Raw genomic sequence first — 15,691 nt, 5'->3', positions numbered from 1 at the left:
GCTTCGTCCAAGTCGTCTCTCGCGCGAATACACCTGCGGGCTGAGCTAGAGAGCTTGCTATCTCTCGATATTGCACGCTAACTGCCCGTACTGCCTGCGCTAGTCCTCGCTCTTTCAGACTCGTGCTGCCGCGCTTTGTCTCCTCGTCTCTGGTAGTCCGATGCAGCACAAGCGCCTCGGAGTCTGGAGCACACGACGCGTCCAGACTACAAGAACAACTTTGCTGAGGGGTGCTCGGACCCGCTTCCAGCCGCGGCTCTGGAGACGCATGCTTCAACTCATTCCTACCGCTCGTGCACGCACCGCTTTGCACGCGACTCAGGAGCGTCTGCCTCTGCTGCGCGATCGTCCGCACGAGGAGTCCAAATACAGCGCTGCGCCTCGACCTTCGACCCGGCGGCTCAACGGCCGCTTCAACGCTTCTTGTCTGCTCTCCCTTGTCCTTCTCTTCTCAACTTCTCTCCCTGCCCCTCTCGATTCGCAACGTCCCGCATCTCAAGCCCGGTCACTCGTTACACAGCACTCATGCTCGCACGCTCGTTCTCGCTCGCGTCCCTCCTCGGCTTCGTCGCCGTCCTCCTCTGTGCCCACCACGCCGAGGCGGCCATGGCGCAGGGCAGTCTCGACCTTGTCCGCGACTGGGCCATGCAGGTTCGTGGTTGACTCGACACGCTGCCTGAAGAGCTATGGCGACAACGGGCCCGAGCGAGGCTGCTGGACGAGGCTGCCGGACGAGGTCCGACAGGCATGCTGACCTATCCTACATCACATGCAGTACGACAAGTCGACTTTCGCCAACACCGAGGCCTTCTGCCGCAAGTTCCGCGCCGCCTGCGTCGACTACGTGCACTCGTCTTCACTGCAGCTTCCGTCCAGTCTGCTCACTTCGGCTCTGCGCAGGTCGGCCCCATCGGCAAGTACGGCAGCCACCACCAGCTTGACGTGCGTGTTTTACCTCCACCTTGCTCACAGACCGCGGACTGACTCCCGGATCTGAGCCCGCAGTGCCTCTTCTCGCTACCCGACGGCAAGTCGGTCCAGCCCGGCCGTGAGCGCAGTCAATTTCATTCCCATGCTCTGCAACGCGACTGAAAACGTGCCTCTGCAGCCAACATCCACGCCTTCTGCGGCGGCATCCCCAAGATGAAGAACGGCAAGTGGGACAACAGCTCGAAGAAGACCGACTACGTGCGTCGCACGCCTTCTCCCGCGCGAAACGCGCAAGGCTCACCCGAGTTGCTACGGGGTACGCAGACGTCCCAGCTCGTCGCCAAGTCGTTCGCCAAGACGGTCAAGCTCGTCGCGCACCCCAAGTCGGTCGCGTACTGCGAGGACTTCAAGGAATCGCACCCGCGCTACGCCTCGTTGTGCGTGCTCCTTCCACGCTACCCATACCTCATGCCGCTGACGACGATGAGAATCCGCAGTACTACTTGCGACGGGCTTTAGAGGCTTGCGTCCGTCTCTTTCCAGCCGTATACCCTGTCGTGGCCATTCTGCTCCCTTCCTATCGCCATCTCCACCAGACACTCGGTTTTCCAGCCCGCCTTGTAGTTACACAGAGACAATTCGCGTTCTTCTGCACCGAGTTGCACGTTTTGTCGTCCTCGCACGAAGACGCCGTGAACCGCAGAGCTCTCCCTTCCTTTCTGTTGAAGGGCCGCCCCGCAAGGCGGGCCGCTCAAGGCGAGACCGACTACAGGAAGCGAAACAGAAAACGGTGTTGCACTGTCCCGCAAGTTGCAGTCTCTACAGCTTGGGCTTCTTCGGCACCTCTTTGGCGCGCTTGGCCACGTCCCGCCCGTGCTGCGCCTCGTCAATCTGTGTTGCGCAGCTAGGAAGCGCGTCAGTGCAACCAGGACGGCGAGAACGAGAGAGAGAAAGGGCGAAGCGTTAGTGCCGAGAGCTGCGAGGGGAACAGGGGAAGCGAGGTGGAGAGACGTACGCCCGAGTCGGCGCCGGCGTCGCCCGCCATAGTCGTGCCCGCCTCGACGAGATTAGCGTCCGACGAGCGGTCGAGCTTCGGCTGCAGTGCGAGGGAAGGGGACGAGTCAGCGAGGGTCTTGAGCTGCGATTGAACAAATGAATCCATTCGCTAAGTCGCAGCGCAAAGCTTGGGCTCGAGCCATTCACCATCCCTGCTGCCGCGTCTCGACGCTCGCAGGAAGGCGTGTATCCGAGAAAAGGAGCGCACCTGTCCCGGCTGCGGCTCGCCCGTCGCACTCTTCGCCTCCGTCATCCTGAAGTCGTCGTCCCCACTCGCATTCTCCGGCCTCCGCGCCTCCTCCTCCGCCTGCCAATCCAGCTCCTTCTTCGCATGCTCCGCCGCGTCCCGCTCCTGGCTCCGGGGCACGGGCGCGTAAGATTCCCTCGAGATCGACTCGCTCGGCGCGGCAGAGTTGCCCTGCCCGCGCAGGGCGTCCTGCGTCCCCGGGCGCGCGAAGCTCGACGCTTGCGACGAGGGGATGCTTGAGTCGGACGGGCCTTCGTCGACGACGGGCGAAGGGTGGATCGGCTCGGACGACGACGAGGACGAGGACGAGGCGGAGTTGGAGCCTTGAATGGGCTCGACAATGGGCGTCTTGGGTGCCATGTTGGGGTGCCGCTGGCTTGTACGACGATGTGCAAGAGCTGGCGCGGTCTGTAGGGCGTCGGAGGGTGAGAGATAGGGAGGAAAGAGCGGAAGCGGGGTGATGACGATAGAGATACAGCCGACGTCAACGGCATCTGCTCAGCGAGAGCGAGGTCGCAGCGTGTCAATCGAGGCTTTCTGTGACTGTCCGAGCACTTTGAAGGCTCGCAGCAACGTCGAGGCCATTGGCAGCGAAAGTAAGGTCGTGCAACAAGTAGTTTCTCGTTGTAGATATATGATAGGGGCGGCAAGAGGGGTACAACAGAGAGCCGGAAGTGTCTTTTGCGTTGTCTAGAAGCGACTGAGGCGACGGCCACCGAGCCACGTCGCGAACCTGCCACATTGCCGCAGGGTCAGCATTGCACACTCTTTTCGACGTCTCGGACCGCCACGTTGGCAGCGCCAGACTCCTGCTGGTAGTAGACGGGAGGAGACATGGGAACGCACCAGTGGTAGAGGAGCGAGACCATGTTGCGGATCGACATAGCCTGGTACAGGTACGCCGAGCGCCATAGCAGCCCTGCAGATGCGGAACGGTAGGCGGTGGCACGGGGGAGAAGCAGAAGCGGTCAGCCCAGTCAACCGGAGGTCTGATCGGGAAGCAACGACGCACAAGCTGTCCGCCCGGTAAGCTCGCCACTGGGGCCGCCGGAAGCCTGCGACCTGTCGACGATGGCGTTCCACGATCCAATGTAGGCCATCGTCTGCAGCCGCAAGGTTGGACTCGTCAGTGCCGAGGCGATTCACACACAAGCGGGAAAAGGACGCACGCCGCGGTTGACAAAGTTGAACTCGGACGGAGGAGACTGGCCCTTCCCGGCGCGAGTGAGCGCTTTCGCAACCCAGGCTGCCTCCTGTGATGCGACTGCGGTACAAGGGCATTGTCAGCTCTCCTGCAAGGTGAAGTGGTAGGCAATCAGGCCACGAGGCAAGACGCACCCTGTGCAGTCGCGGGCAGTTTTGGCTCGAGCGCGCTCGCGTCGCCGATGCAGTACACCTCCTTGAGCTCCTGACCCTCCGTCGTCACGGGGTGGAACGAGTCGTTGATCTTGAGCGAGTGCGTCTTCTCGTCCTTCTCGAGCTCCGAGATCGACTCGATGAGCGGGTTGGGCGCCAGGCCCGTGTTCCACACGCACAGGCCGAACGGCACCTCGCCCTCCTCCTTGATGTTGATGACGCCCTCCTTGACCTCGGTCACGTGGTGGCTCGTCTTGATAGCGATGCCCTCGCGAGTGTACTTCGACACGGCGTAGTCCTGCAGCTTCTTGTCAAAGGCGCCAAGGATGCCGGGCGCAACATCGTAGATGGTGCTGCAGAAAGCGTTGCACACGTCAGGTCCAGCCCTGAGAAAGTGCGCGGACAGGACACACATGCGGCAGAGGGGAGTGAGCGTCGGGTAGGCGCGCTCGAGGTCGGTGATGAGGAAGTCGTGCAGCTCGCCGGCAAACTCGATGCCCGTCGGCCCGCCGCCCACGATGACAAAGTTGAGGAGGTTGCGCCGCTCCTGATCGGTGACGGTCGGCTGCGCGGCGAGCTCGAAGCACTCGAGAATCCGGGTGCGGATCTTGGCGGCGTCGCGAATGTCCTTAAGGAAGTATGCGTGTGCAGATACGCCTGGTGTGCCGTAGGTTGCGGAGTAGCAGCCTACAGCGATGACGAGCTTGTCGTACTGAAGGTCAAACGGGCGGAAACCCGGGAAGGAGACGGCGGGCTTGAGCTCTTCTGCCGAGTCGTCGTTGATTTGAGGGTTCAGACGCTTGCGCGTGGCTGAGCCGGTTGCAGGCATGACGGTGATCTTGCGCGACTTGAAGTCGATCTTGTCTGCCCACGCCTGGTAGTACGTCTGCGAAATGCACGGGAGTCTCGTCAGCTGAGCTACACGCTAACGCGCTTGTAGAACATTGTCGGAAGTGGCATTCTTCGCGTCCATTGACAATGTCGCGGCCTTCTCGACAGCTCCACTTGGAAGCGGTGCAAGCAAAGCGGAAGCGACGCACAACGTCCGGATACCGTCGCACGGGCTCCAAGGTCGAGTTGAAGTCGACGGTGCCGACTGAAGCGCCGGCCAAGAGGGGCGTGAAGGCGAAGTAGGTATTCGGCGAGACTGCCTCGAGCGAAAGGAACAAGTTCAGCGTTCGCAACGACGGCGCTCGGGTGTGGAGCGGTACGCACCGACTGTGACATCGTACACGGAGCGGTTGACCTTGCGCAGGACCTCGTACCCGCCCCATCCACTGCCGAGAATGACCAGCTTCTGCTTGAGGGCCGTTGATGACGATGCGAAGCCACGCGAGCCGACGCGAGTGGTTGCGGAACGCGCAACGGTCGCAGAGCGTGCAAGCATCCTGACAAGCTGAGGTATCGAGCTCAAAGCGCGCCGTGAAGCGGTGAAGAGAGAGCGACGACGAGGCCGAAGTTGCGCCCCGCTTCGGCCAAAAAGCGGAGAGAGCAGTGCCGTCCAAAAAGTCAGAGGAAGCAGGGAGGGCCACAGAAGCAAGCTGTTGGGGCTCTGTGTCGTACGATCGCACTCGTTGACTTGGCTCCTGGCGGGATCGAGGGGAAGCGCCCCACTTGCACGCTCATCCTCCCGCACCCGACGCTTTCCGCACCTCGATCACCCCTGCTTCCCTCCACTCGTACGCAGTCACCTGACAACTCTACAGCACACATGATCATTTCTAGCCAATAGTGATACACGGGAACGCAGACGAGCGATGCCCGAAGCGTCCCAACCTCCCAACCGCACCTCACAAGACCGCCGCGACGCCCATGCGCAGCACGTCCTCCTCGTTCGCAAACTTGAACTGCTCGTACGGGTCGAAGTTGACGGCGACGCGGCGGTAAACCTCTTCGAGGAGGAACTTGCGCACGAGCCGGACCACCTTCGAACGTGTGGGCGAGTCGTCTGCCGAGACATGGAAGTGAGGGAGACTGCAGGCAGGCACCATCAGTACGAGCCTGAGAAAAGTAATCGCGGGTCAGTACGCACATGTGTGTCACAGCCCCCTTGACCGCCTCGTCAACCTTGGCAATCTTGTCCCGGAACGCCTCGTCGTGAGGGTATGAGCGCGCCTCGAGCGCGACAATACGGTCGCGCAGCGGCGGCGCAATGTCAGACAGGTCTTGCGCGTCGCGGTAGCCGAAAGAGACCGTTGCGACGTAGACTCCGTCGAACTGCCGCAACCGCTCGACGAGGAAGCGGTCCTCGAACGCGACGTATGGGACGCCGACGACGCGGACGGTGAGGAAGACCTGTAAAAATATGGTCGTGAGCTTTCGACTCGGTCGCAGGAAGGGGGCAGCACGCACGATGACTTGCGGAAGAGCCGGGTACGAGCGCAGGAAGGCACTGAAGGCGTGCGGCGCGCCCTCTGAGCTTGACGACGAGTGGTTGTGGAAGCTGCGAGAGCCCAAGGTTGAGTCACTGTCGCTCAAGTCGCAGCAGCAGAAGAGGGCGTACAGCGCAAAGACGGGCAAGCGGTTCAAGTCTGCTCCGCCCGCGCCCTGCAGCGCCGGCTTCCTCCTGACGAATCCGCCCTGGGGCGCCAGGCCTAGCGCATTGACCTCGGCAATGTCCTGCTCGGGATGCTTTTCGTCGCGCGTCTCCTGGTCGTCCTCGTCCTCGAGCTTCGGGCGCATGAGCTCCGAGAGGCGGTACCGGTGCAGGCGGTCGAATTTCTCCTCGAGGCCGCGCGCCCAGGCCCACGAGGTGAGGGCAGCGAGGATGACGATGGCGAGGCCGAGCGGGAACCAGGCGCCGTGCGGAACCTTCTTGAGCGAGGCGCCGAAGAAGAGGCAGTCGATGAAGGCGGCGAGGAAGAAGTAGGCGAGAGCGACGAGGACCGGGAACCCTTTGAGCTGAATCATCGCCAGCGCGATCATGAGCGTCGTGATGAGCATGACACCGCTCACGGCGAAGCCGTAGGCATTGGTGAGCCCGACGTCTGTGCCGAAACCGCAGGCTGCGGGCCGTGGATGATGGTCAGCGCAAACTCGTCACAATGAGAAGACTGCATCACGCACTGAGGCCGATGGTGCCAACGAAGAGGAGGAAATTGATCATAGGGACATAGATGCGGCCGCGCGAGGTGCTGTCGGTGTGCACGACCCGGACAGGCGGCATCACGTGGAGCTGAGTGAGCTGCTCAACGAGCGAGAAGGTCGCCGTGATCATAGCCTGTGAGGCGATGACGGCGCTGAGGACGGCAAAGACCCAGGTGAACCACCAGAAGCCCCCGCCGGTCCCACCCGGGATCGAGTTGTAGAAGACGTTGGGCAGGATCGCCTCGCCGTCGACGATGAGGCGGGCACCCTGCCCGAGGTACTGTAGCATGAGACACGGCGCGGCGAAGCAGACGAACGCGAGGCGAATCGAGCCCTTCGAGAATTGCCCGAGGCTGCGAAGTCCAGGTCAGCGCCGTCGAAAGGGTGTACAAGTTCGCGCGCAGACTGACTTGGCGAAGAGCGCCTCGACACCGGTGATACAGAGAATGACGCCGGCGAGCAGGTCAAAGTTGCGCGTGCGGACGAAAAGCATCACCGCGCGACTCGGGTCGAAAGCTGACGGAGACAAGTGGTCAGTCAGGCGCGGACCAAGCCTCCTTCGTCACAAGACGCACCGCGGAAGATGCTCGGATGCTGCGTCAGGTTGATGACACCCGAGACAGCGTTCGTGAGGAGCCACACGCCGACGACGGGCGAGAAGAAAGTGCCGAGGCGCTTCGTCCCGAACGGCTGGACGAGGAAGAGGACGGCGAGGATGGCGCACGAGATGCCGACGACCGAGCCAGAGACGCTCGGTGCAGCGTAAGAAATGCCCGTCACAGCCGACGTGACACTCACGGCTGCCATTCGGGACGAGGTCAGCTCAAGCTGAGGGAAGAGCGCTGAAGATGCGCACCCGGTGTGAGCATGCCGTCGCTGACAGTGAGCGCGACACCGAAGAGCGTCAAGACGAAGAGAACGGTCTTGACGATGCGGCGATGAAGGAACGATGTCGCAGCGTGCGACGAGGGGGGAGCCGTTGCAAGGCTGTAGGTCGTGAGGGTGCGCCACCCATCCTGCTTCGACTCGCGCGGCGGAAAGATGGACGTGTAGATGGCGAACGGTCCGCCTTCGCCTTGCGTTGTGCCGAATTCGAGCGCGATGAAGCAGTACTTGACGATGGGGACGAGGAGGATCGCCCAGAGAATGCTGTAAGCACATGGAGCGTAAGTGTTGCACGATAGCCTAGCAATGAGTCGAAATGCGGGACTGACCAGGAGATTCCACCAATGACATCCTCGCGGCTGGGTACGGGGCCTGCCGCCGGAAACAACCCGTTGACCGTGTACAGCGTCGAAGTGCCAATGTCGCCGTAGATGACCCCGACGGAGAGGAAGGCGAGCTTGAGCGTCTGTCGCATGCTGATGGTGGGCGCGACGGACGCGGTCGGCGGCGACGGGGGCGGTCGAGCGGCCAGGGTCTGCGGAACAATCTCGCCCTCGAGCACATCCTGCGGGCTCAAGCCGGGCATAGCCTGGAAGTCGTTGTTGCCCGTCGCAGAGTGACGCGCGCGCGACGACATGGCGGGGAGAAAGTGAGCAGCGAGAACGAGGCAGAAGAGCGAGAGACGAGCAGAGGAGCGAGACGAGCAAAGGAGGGGGACTGGGGATCCAGCTTGTTTGCGCTCTTTCCAGCGTGCGCAGCGCCTTTGCACCGCCTCAGAGCGGATAGAGCACGCCTGAATATGGTGAGCAGAATATGCCCGGGCGAAAGGGCTGAGGGAGAATCTCCCGCAAGGGGGCCTTGGCCCCTCACGACCGCATGGGAGAGCGAAAGGAGCGCAAGATCGGTTGCGCACCGCCTCAGACTGCTACTTTCGGGCGGGTCCAAGCCCGTCTGCGATATGGGGTGCACGCGGTCAAGCTGGAAGAGGGAACGTGGTGAGAGGGTTCCGCCCTGACCATCCTGCAGCTCGCTCGGGGCGGACTGCAGACGCCCGCCTCGCTCTCCAGTAGCAGCTTACCTATTCGTCCGCCCTCGAGAGGCCTGCTCAGAAGTGGACGCCGTGCCCCTCGTCCTCATCAGCCCGCTCAGGAAACATGGCGCCTCCGCCTTCGACGACGTCGCTGTGCAACTGGAGCTACTAGCTCGAGGCTTGTACGCTTTTCTGCTGCTGTATGTTCTCCGCTAGCATCGCAATGCTCGCCAGAGTCGAGCCGCTTTTCCATGCTCGCCCGCTCCCCCGTCTCTTGCGATCTACGGCCGCTCAAGCGCGCGACTGCTCTCTTGCGCTCTCTCGATACTCATGACGTTCGAGGCGCGCTCCAAGAGTTGGATTGAAGCTGTTTGCGCCAGTCGCGGCTGCCTTAGCGTCCCTCTGTCGCTCTGCAGGCGGCCGCGAAGGGCCCGCGGCGGCGGTTTCTGGTCGATACCGAAGTGCTCGAGCACTCTCATTTCGTGACTATGCATCCCCGACTCGTGCTCTGCGATATGCCCGGCGGCGGGAGCGCGCTTCATCCCGCCCTGTTTCGAAAGGCCTCAGCTGTCATCGCAAGCTGTAGGCTGCGCGGACGCATTGTCGTGTGGTGACTCTCCTCCCGCGGCTATCGCACCAGGATGGGCAAGCAGCTCCCTCTCTCTTCCCAGCACTCGTCGCCGCGGAGAAAGGGAGGTCAGAGAAGCAGGTCAGCAAGAGCCACTGCCGACGGCCTCTCGTGCTCGCCATGCGGAAATCCCGCAAGCTGTATCCAGTGAAGCGTTGCACTACGCTGGCTGTTTAGTCGTGCAGAGACGAGTGGCATGTCTCGCAAAATCGAGTGCCACATGTCTGCTCCGCACTTTTGACCTTGGGGTCGACCCGCGCTTCCGCTCTTTCCCTCGAACTTCGCACCCGACAGCTCTGTTCGCCGGACGATCACGCGCACCGCTTACCGAGCACTGCCAGCCACCACGATCACACCCAGCCCACGTCCCACGCCCGCTTGTCACCACCTTCACCCGCCGCGCCTCCCCTCTTTCCGTCGCGTCCTCCGATGTCCTTCTTCAGCTCGCCCGCCGCCGTGCAGAAGCGCTCGAGGGACGACGAAGCAGAGGAATGCTCGCCTGGCAAGCGTACAAAGGTCCGGCCGCTCTCGCTCGTCTGCTGGCGCCTTGCCGCGCTCGTCCCGGCGGGGATCACTTGCCCGAAAGGGACACCCGCCCTTGGCGCCTCTCCTGCCCGGCAAGCAGCTCGCGCCGGAACACTCGCACTGACTCGCTCGCTCCGCCTTGCAGACCTTTGCGCTCGCCGAAGCGCAGCGCGAACGCCCGTCCGACCTTCCGCCGCCTCCGCCGACGCCCAACTTCACGACCGCGCTTGCGCAGCAGCAGCAGCGCGAGCTCGAGCAGATGATGAGCGGCGCGATGCACCGCGAGGACATCGACATGGACATGGACGGCGGCGAGATGCTGCCCAGCAACCCGTCCCACCCGTGGAATGCCGCCATGGCGCCGCGGATGGTTCACCAGCGTGCGTCGCGTTCCTCCGTTTTGAGCATCTCATACGAGCGTGTCCTCTTGTACCGAGTGCCGACCCTTTGCCTATCCGGAGCACGTCTCGCTGACCTGGCCGTTTACGCTCAGTGTCGAACCATTCGCTCTCGACCGCATCGTCGATGGATTCGTCCATGCCGACCACACCTATGGACCTCCCGTTCAATGAGCAGTGGATGCCGAATGCCGGCTCGTCCTGCGGTACCGCTCGTCCGCCTCCGCAGCCGCTCGGGCACGGCTCGACCTCCTCATTCACCGATGCGAACGGCACGACGCACGTCTTCTCGTCCTCTCCGCCCCTCTCCGCCTACCCTCCCCCGCTGCCCACTCCTTCCGGCGGCGCGCTCGCGCAAGCCAATCCGATGGACTCGCTCGCCTTCCCTGCGCACGCCTGGTCCGCCGCTGCGCCGGCCTCGAGTCCGACCAAGACGAGCGGCGTCATGCGCATGGACCCCTCGATGGGCGCGGGCGCGGGACCTGACGCCCATGTCGTGCGCGAGCTGAGCCACCCGACGTACGGCTGGGATCTGCCGAGGCAGAGCTCGACGCTCAACATGGGCGCGCACCTCATCTGAATCCCACGCCCCAGACCCCTCGGTGGCGCGGGCGTCGCGGTGGGTTGTGCGAGAGCAGCGGCAGGTTTGGGTGGGCGGCGAGATGCGCTCAGGCGGTTCGAGGCGTGGCTGGCTTAGGTCCGCCGCAGCTCGTCATATCGTCATCCGCGCCTTCTGCGTGCCTGCCCTCACCATCCGCGCCGCCGCCTTTCGATCGCCTTCCGTCGCGCTCTCGACCCATTCTCGCCGTACTCTTTCCTTTCCCCCGACTCATTCTCCCAAAATCCTCGCATCCTCCACATCCACCGCTTTCATCGTCGATCTCCTCATCAAGCACCCCTCTCGTTCATATGCTTCCGTCCTGTTGTCGTCAATCGCCCATTTCCGCCTCCGCATCACCGCGCGCCTCTCTCATCGCCTCATTCCACCTCGCATCCCGTCGCTCCGGCATCGTCGGGCTCGTCCGCCCGAAGCGTCTCCATCCTTTCCTATCTGTTTCTGTGACCCCGTCGTTTTGCTGAAAAAGCGGCAAGCGCCGCACTTCCCGCTTGCTTCCCGCTGTCGCATCCCCCTCGTCTCCTGGTTCTCATACGCGTCGTAGCTGTACCCTCCCTTTTTCCTCTCTCGCAGTCTTCGTCGTCCGTCTGCCTGTCACACTGGGTTTGTGTCTCGCCCATCTCGAGAGGCTGTGCGGGCACGCTGGGACTCCGCCATTGACGGACCTCTTCATTTCTGTCGCTTTTCGTGCGCTGCCTCCTCCGCCCGGAGCCCCTGCTCGAATGGACACGCCCCGATCCTCTGCTGGCTTGAGACGTTCAGCGACGCCTGCATGGGTCAACGCCTTCCCTCTCTCGTTCTTGTCGGCCGCTCAGACTCTCCTCGAGCCTCGTTGCGCTCACCCGGCCGCACTCAGCTCGGACGGCGTGACAAGTGGCAGTGCAGATCCTGTCTCGCCCCCTCCGATCCAGATGAACGCGATCGACCGCACAGAGCTGACGCATGCTTCGATTCTCGCCGTTTCGTCGCCGAGCGAGGAGGAGGAGGAAGAGTGCGGCACGCCGCCGCCGCGGGTTATTGTTGATCGCGGATCAACGACCGGCTCACACGAGCTTTTCGGCGATCGATGCGACCCGAACCGGCAGTCTGGCGGACGCTCGCTCCTGGTCGCCGCTCCGCTCGATGACTCTCCCGCTCCGCCAACGCCTCGCGTTCCTCGTGCATCGGCAGCGTCGATCAGAGGCCGTCCTCCGGCGTCTCCGCGCGAGCGTCCTGCCTCGCGGACCCCTCGGCGCCACCCTCTTCCGTCGCAGACTGCCGCCTGTCGGGCCGCAAATCTTGACCAGGTTACAGGGCAAGAATGTGTCACGACGCACGACGAATCCTCAGCGTCGAATCCTGGTCCGAAGGCTCAGAAACCGACGCGGCGTCGGAGGCGAGCAGATTCGAGGGGCGGAACGCAGACGAAGCGTCGACATTCGAGCGCGCCAAGCGGCGCCGAGGCTGCACTTTGGGACGAGGGGACTTCGATTTCGTTCGACGAGTCTACTCTCGTGCCACGCTGGTCTCGTTTGCGCTTCTCGGATTTCGAGCCCTTTCTCCATCTCGACCGCTTTGTCGAGCCCGCCTGGTCCGACAGCTATCTCCAGTACCAGCTCGAGTTCTTCCACGCGTGCGCACCGCGCGAGCTGTGGGCCAACGAGCCCGAGCGCCAAACGCGCAAGCCTGATCTCCCGACGCTTGCGAGCGAAATCGTCCGCTTCCAGCCCATCAAGGATGCTCTCGCGACGGCCATTCCGCCTTTGCACGCCGCGCGAAGCCGTCCTTCCCTCAGTGGCAGATTCATGCGCAAGCTGCAGGGCATGGCGCGCGTGCTCGCCTGGGTTCTCGACCTGAGCGACGTTTCCGTTGACGAGGTCTTCGAATTCGCCCAGACTGCGCCGCCAGCAGTCTATGCCCTGAGTGCGTCATTTCACACGCATGTACGCTCCTGCCACTCACTGACCCCGCTGACCCCGAAAAGTCCGCGAGTTTGCGCCCGTTTCAAACTGCAAAACGCTCGTCTGGCACGCCTCGACCGAGCTGCGCCTCTACCTGACGAACCTCCGACACCCCACGCCGCATGAGTCCGCCGCGCTCACTCTGCTCGACTGGCTCGCTCAATGCGGTCTCGAGCGCCACATCGACCGCTCCCACCTCTTCTTCGCGTTCCCGGACGGCTCTCGTCGCATCGGGCGCAGCGGCGAGAAGCCGTGGGAGTGGTGGTTCGCACGTGCGGCCAGGGGCGCGAGCTGCGATGCGTCGAGATTGGACGCCTGGGAGAAGGAGACGCTCGAGCGGGAGGACTGGCCCGTGTGAAGAGGCGAGTTGGGCGGGTTGGGAAGGTCGACTGTGGAATGAGGCGATGTCTGCGAATACAACTGTGCTTGAAGGCCGAAGGTTTGGGAGCGAGAGTGCAAGGTACAGGGCAAACTAGGCGGTGCGCCGGAGAGGCAGTACACCAGCAGGAAAACGCGCCCAACCGTCTGGTTCCTTCTCCGTCGTTCCCCCTGGTTACAACCCGATCGCGCAGTCCCCCCATGATGAACGTGAAGACACTCTCTATTCGAGATGACCATCGGCGCAGCGCATTCAAGTCGCGCCAAGGCGGGCAAGGCTGGACAGCGAAACAAGCTCGACTTCTTCGCACGACGAGCCCGCTGAGTGCGCGCTCATTGCGCCGGCCGGCGGTCTCAAGGGCAGCTGGGCGCGACTGCGCTTGGACGATTCCGACCTTTCATCCGCTGCAAGCGGCCGATCAACCCGGCCTTCTCGCTCGACTTTGTCGACCGGCGCAGCAAGTTCCTCGTCGCCTGCGCCTCATTGCGTGAGGAGGACTTGCTCATCGAGCTGCAGTCGCTACCTCGCGCACCAGAAAAGCTCGCTGGGGAGGTCGTCAGCCAGTAGCCGGACAAGTGTCCATCATTCGGGCACTGCCCTTTCTCGAACGCACGATTAGGTGATCATAGAATAGGCGCATCTCCTCAGAGGCCGAGCTTCAGTCGGAGTCAGCAGTTATCTAGCATGTGCTCGAGTGGATACTTAGCTGGGAATGGATGACGAGGTTGATGTGAACTGGTTCTGTCAGATTGCCCCGCTGGCCGTCCGCACCTACGGTACGCTCTGCATTCATATGTGAGTGGGCCGGATGACCCTGTTCGACCAGAAGTCATGGACCTTGTCAAGGCCGTTCAGCGGCAGACACGCCTCAATGCCGCTTCAGCCGGGCTGCGGAAGAGCCTATCGCAGGCGCGACAACCGACATCGCGCAAGCAAGCCGCGGCCTGCCTCCTCACTTGGCTGGCGCACACGCCACCTCAGCACTAGCACAGCGCACTGCACTGTGCCGGGTCAACCGCCTGCACCTCTGGCTCACCCGCCCAGACGGCTCAATGCGCGTCGGTCGCCACGATGAGATGCCGTGGCTCTGGCGGTTCGCGCGCGCGGCTTGCGGCACCGAATGCTCGGCTACTAGGCTGGGAAAGTGGGAGCGGGAGACGCTGGGAAGGGAGGACTGGGCGTGAGGAGACGGATGAAACGAGGTCACTATCTCATGTCGCTGGGTTTGCCCACTGGATTGCCGATCAAGCATAGCCTGACACAGCAGGAGCATCAAGGGCACGAACTCGGCAGCAATCAAGAGGATGCAGCATCCGAAACAGGACAGCACGGCGATCCTCTTGACTTCCGGCCTGCTGCACCTGGTGAGATCCGACGCGAAGCCGACTTCGCCGAGCAAGCAGGATCACAGACAGATTTCGATCACGAAGAGCGCACGGATAAGTACCTTCACTGCCCCGGTCGTGAACGAGCTGCGAGTCAGTAGCCAGAGTCTCGAATGCCCCGCAGACGTAACGAACTGGCGCAAATGGCCGATGTGAAGCAATGCGTCCTATTACTCGGACTGCACACGCAATCAAGCGAGTTTGCGTGAGTGTCTGTGAAGGGCGGAAGGGAGAGGGCGAAGTTGACCAGAAGCCTCGACGACGACCTCGCCGTGCGGGCGATGCTGCCACCTGATGGACACGAGCAAGCGAGCACGGAGCAGCTCTGAGTCGTCCGCAGAGTCTGCACCGCCGTCGCCGGTCCTCAAGGCTTTCCGTTCATCGACCTCATCTGGGTGCGCACTCTGCCCTCGAGCCCACGCTGCCCGTACTGGACTGACGTGCGCAGCGTGCAGTGCAACCTGGACATGCTCCCTCCCGCCGAGCTGCCACCAAAATCCACAGGCGTTTGCGACGTCTTCGGCTCTCGATGCGCACCACCGCACCTTTCACGCCTTCACCTGCTCTGCACCGACCCCGACCTTTGACTTTGCCGTCGCCAAAGAAGAACAAAAGCTCGCGCAAGCGCCTGGTCTAGGTCAGGAGCCGCACGAGGCCGTCTGCGGTCGCGTCTTCCCCGACGAGCGCATGCTCGCGCTCCATTTGACGGAGTGCCACGACGAGCTCGCGCAGCTGCGGCGCGAACGAGGCGAGAAGATCGTGCGTGTCGCACTGCTGCTCGCGAGGAGCCAAGCTGACGGCTTGAACGCGCAGTTCGCCTGTTTCCAGCCCACTTGCTCGCAACTCTTCCTCACTCCGAAAGGTCGACGGCTCCACCTCGTCGAGAAGCACGCCTACCCGGCGCAGTACTTCTTCGGCGTGACTATTTGGGGCATTCAGGAGGTGCTCAAAAAGGGCGGTGGAATGGTCCGGCGCGAATGGAAGCCTCGCGAGGGGCAGACAGGGTGGAAAGGCGACCGCGCCGGGTCCGACGACTCGTTCGGCTCGCCACCGTCTCCTGCCCCGGCGCAGCTGCCCGAATTGTCACCTGAACCGGAACCTGCCCCGGTTTTCTCCACCGACGTTGACGACTTGGCCGCCGCGCTTTCCGGCACGAGCATCTCGCTCGTCCCGCGATCCGTTCGCCTCGCACGCAAGAACCAGATGACATCTTGAGGTAGCGTTCCCAA

At 62.9% G+C, this 15,691-nt stretch overlaps 7 protein-coding genes across 7 annotated transcripts; 4 read left to right on the top strand and 3 right to left on the bottom strand.

The window, feature by feature from the left end:
- Positions 1-525: 525 nt before the first annotated feature.
- JCM10292_007721 (uncharacterized protein) lies at positions 526-1,449 on the top strand (the record flags this gene model as incomplete). Its single annotated transcript, XM_076650330.1, has 7 exons — positions 526-651; positions 776-844; positions 901-942; positions 1,006-1,048; positions 1,109-1,188; positions 1,255-1,367; positions 1,428-1,449. The coding sequence occupies 7 exons, from the start codon at positions 526-528 to the stop codon at positions 1,447-1,449; spliced, it is 495 nt and encodes a 164-aa protein (XP_076504132.1).
- A 300-nt stretch (positions 1,450-1,749) lies between these two features.
- On the bottom strand, positions 1,750-2,593 carry JCM10292_007720 (uncharacterized protein; the record flags this gene model as incomplete). Its single annotated transcript, XM_076650329.1, has 3 exons — positions 1,750-1,821; positions 1,946-2,026; positions 2,195-2,593. 3 exons carry the CDS (start codon positions 2,591-2,593, stop codon positions 1,750-1,752), a joined length of 552 nt encoding a protein of 183 aa, XP_076504131.1.
- Positions 2,594-2,923: 330 nt separating this feature from the next.
- On the bottom strand, positions 2,924-4,976 carry JCM10292_007719 (uncharacterized protein; the record flags this gene model as incomplete). Its single annotated transcript, XM_076650328.1, has 8 exons — positions 2,924-2,966; positions 3,080-3,152; positions 3,246-3,336; positions 3,403-3,497; positions 3,572-3,942; positions 4,003-4,475; positions 4,630-4,736; positions 4,805-4,976. 8 exons carry the CDS (start codon positions 4,974-4,976, stop codon positions 2,924-2,926), a joined length of 1,425 nt encoding a protein of 474 aa, XP_076504130.1.
- A 403-nt stretch (positions 4,977-5,379) lies between these two features.
- Positions 5,380-8,198, bottom strand: JCM10292_007718 (KUP/HAK/KT family potassium transporter; the record flags this gene model as incomplete). The annotated part of the gene is made up of 9 exons (XM_076650327.1): positions 5,380-5,563; positions 5,622-5,884; positions 5,942-6,032; positions 6,093-6,594; positions 6,656-7,029; positions 7,087-7,192; positions 7,252-7,476; positions 7,533-7,825; positions 7,891-8,198. 9 exons carry the CDS (start codon positions 8,196-8,198, stop codon positions 5,380-5,382), a joined length of 2,346 nt encoding a protein of 781 aa, XP_076504129.1.
- A 1,450-nt stretch (positions 8,199-9,648) lies between these two features.
- On the top strand, positions 9,649-10,722 carry JCM10292_007717 (uncharacterized protein; the record flags this gene model as incomplete). Its single annotated transcript, XM_076650326.1, has 3 exons — positions 9,649-9,735; positions 9,890-10,124; positions 10,238-10,722. 3 exons carry the CDS (start codon positions 9,649-9,651, stop codon positions 10,720-10,722), a joined length of 807 nt encoding a protein of 268 aa, XP_076504128.1.
- Positions 10,723-12,058: 1,336 nt separating this feature from the next.
- On the top strand, positions 12,059-13,056 carry JCM10292_007716 (uncharacterized protein; the record flags this gene model as incomplete). Its single annotated transcript, XM_076650325.1, has 3 exons — positions 12,059-12,099; positions 12,338-12,660; positions 12,722-13,056. 3 exons carry the CDS (start codon positions 12,059-12,061, stop codon positions 13,054-13,056), a joined length of 699 nt encoding a protein of 232 aa, XP_076504127.1.
- Positions 13,057-14,756: 1,700 nt separating this feature from the next.
- On the top strand, positions 14,757-15,677 carry JCM10292_007715 (uncharacterized protein; the record flags this gene model as incomplete). The annotated part of the gene is made up of 3 exons (XM_076650324.1): positions 14,757-14,857; positions 14,918-15,221; positions 15,276-15,677. 3 exons carry the CDS (start codon positions 14,757-14,759, stop codon positions 15,675-15,677), a joined length of 807 nt encoding a protein of 268 aa, XP_076504126.1.
- Between the last annotated feature and the right edge of the window lie 14 nt (positions 15,678-15,691).

The sequence above is a fragment of the Rhodotorula paludigena genome, assembly GCF_050403205.1.
Source record: "Rhodotorula paludigena JCM10292 DNA, Rt_paludigena_JCM10292v1_ctg34, whole genome shotgun sequence".
NCBI classification, from domain to species: Eukaryota; Fungi; Basidiomycota; class Microbotryomycetes; order Sporidiobolales; family Sporidiobolaceae; genus Rhodotorula; species Rhodotorula paludigena.
The sequence above is the reverse complement of the archived record's forward strand: the minus strand, read 5'-3'. Positions and strand labels throughout refer to the sequence as shown.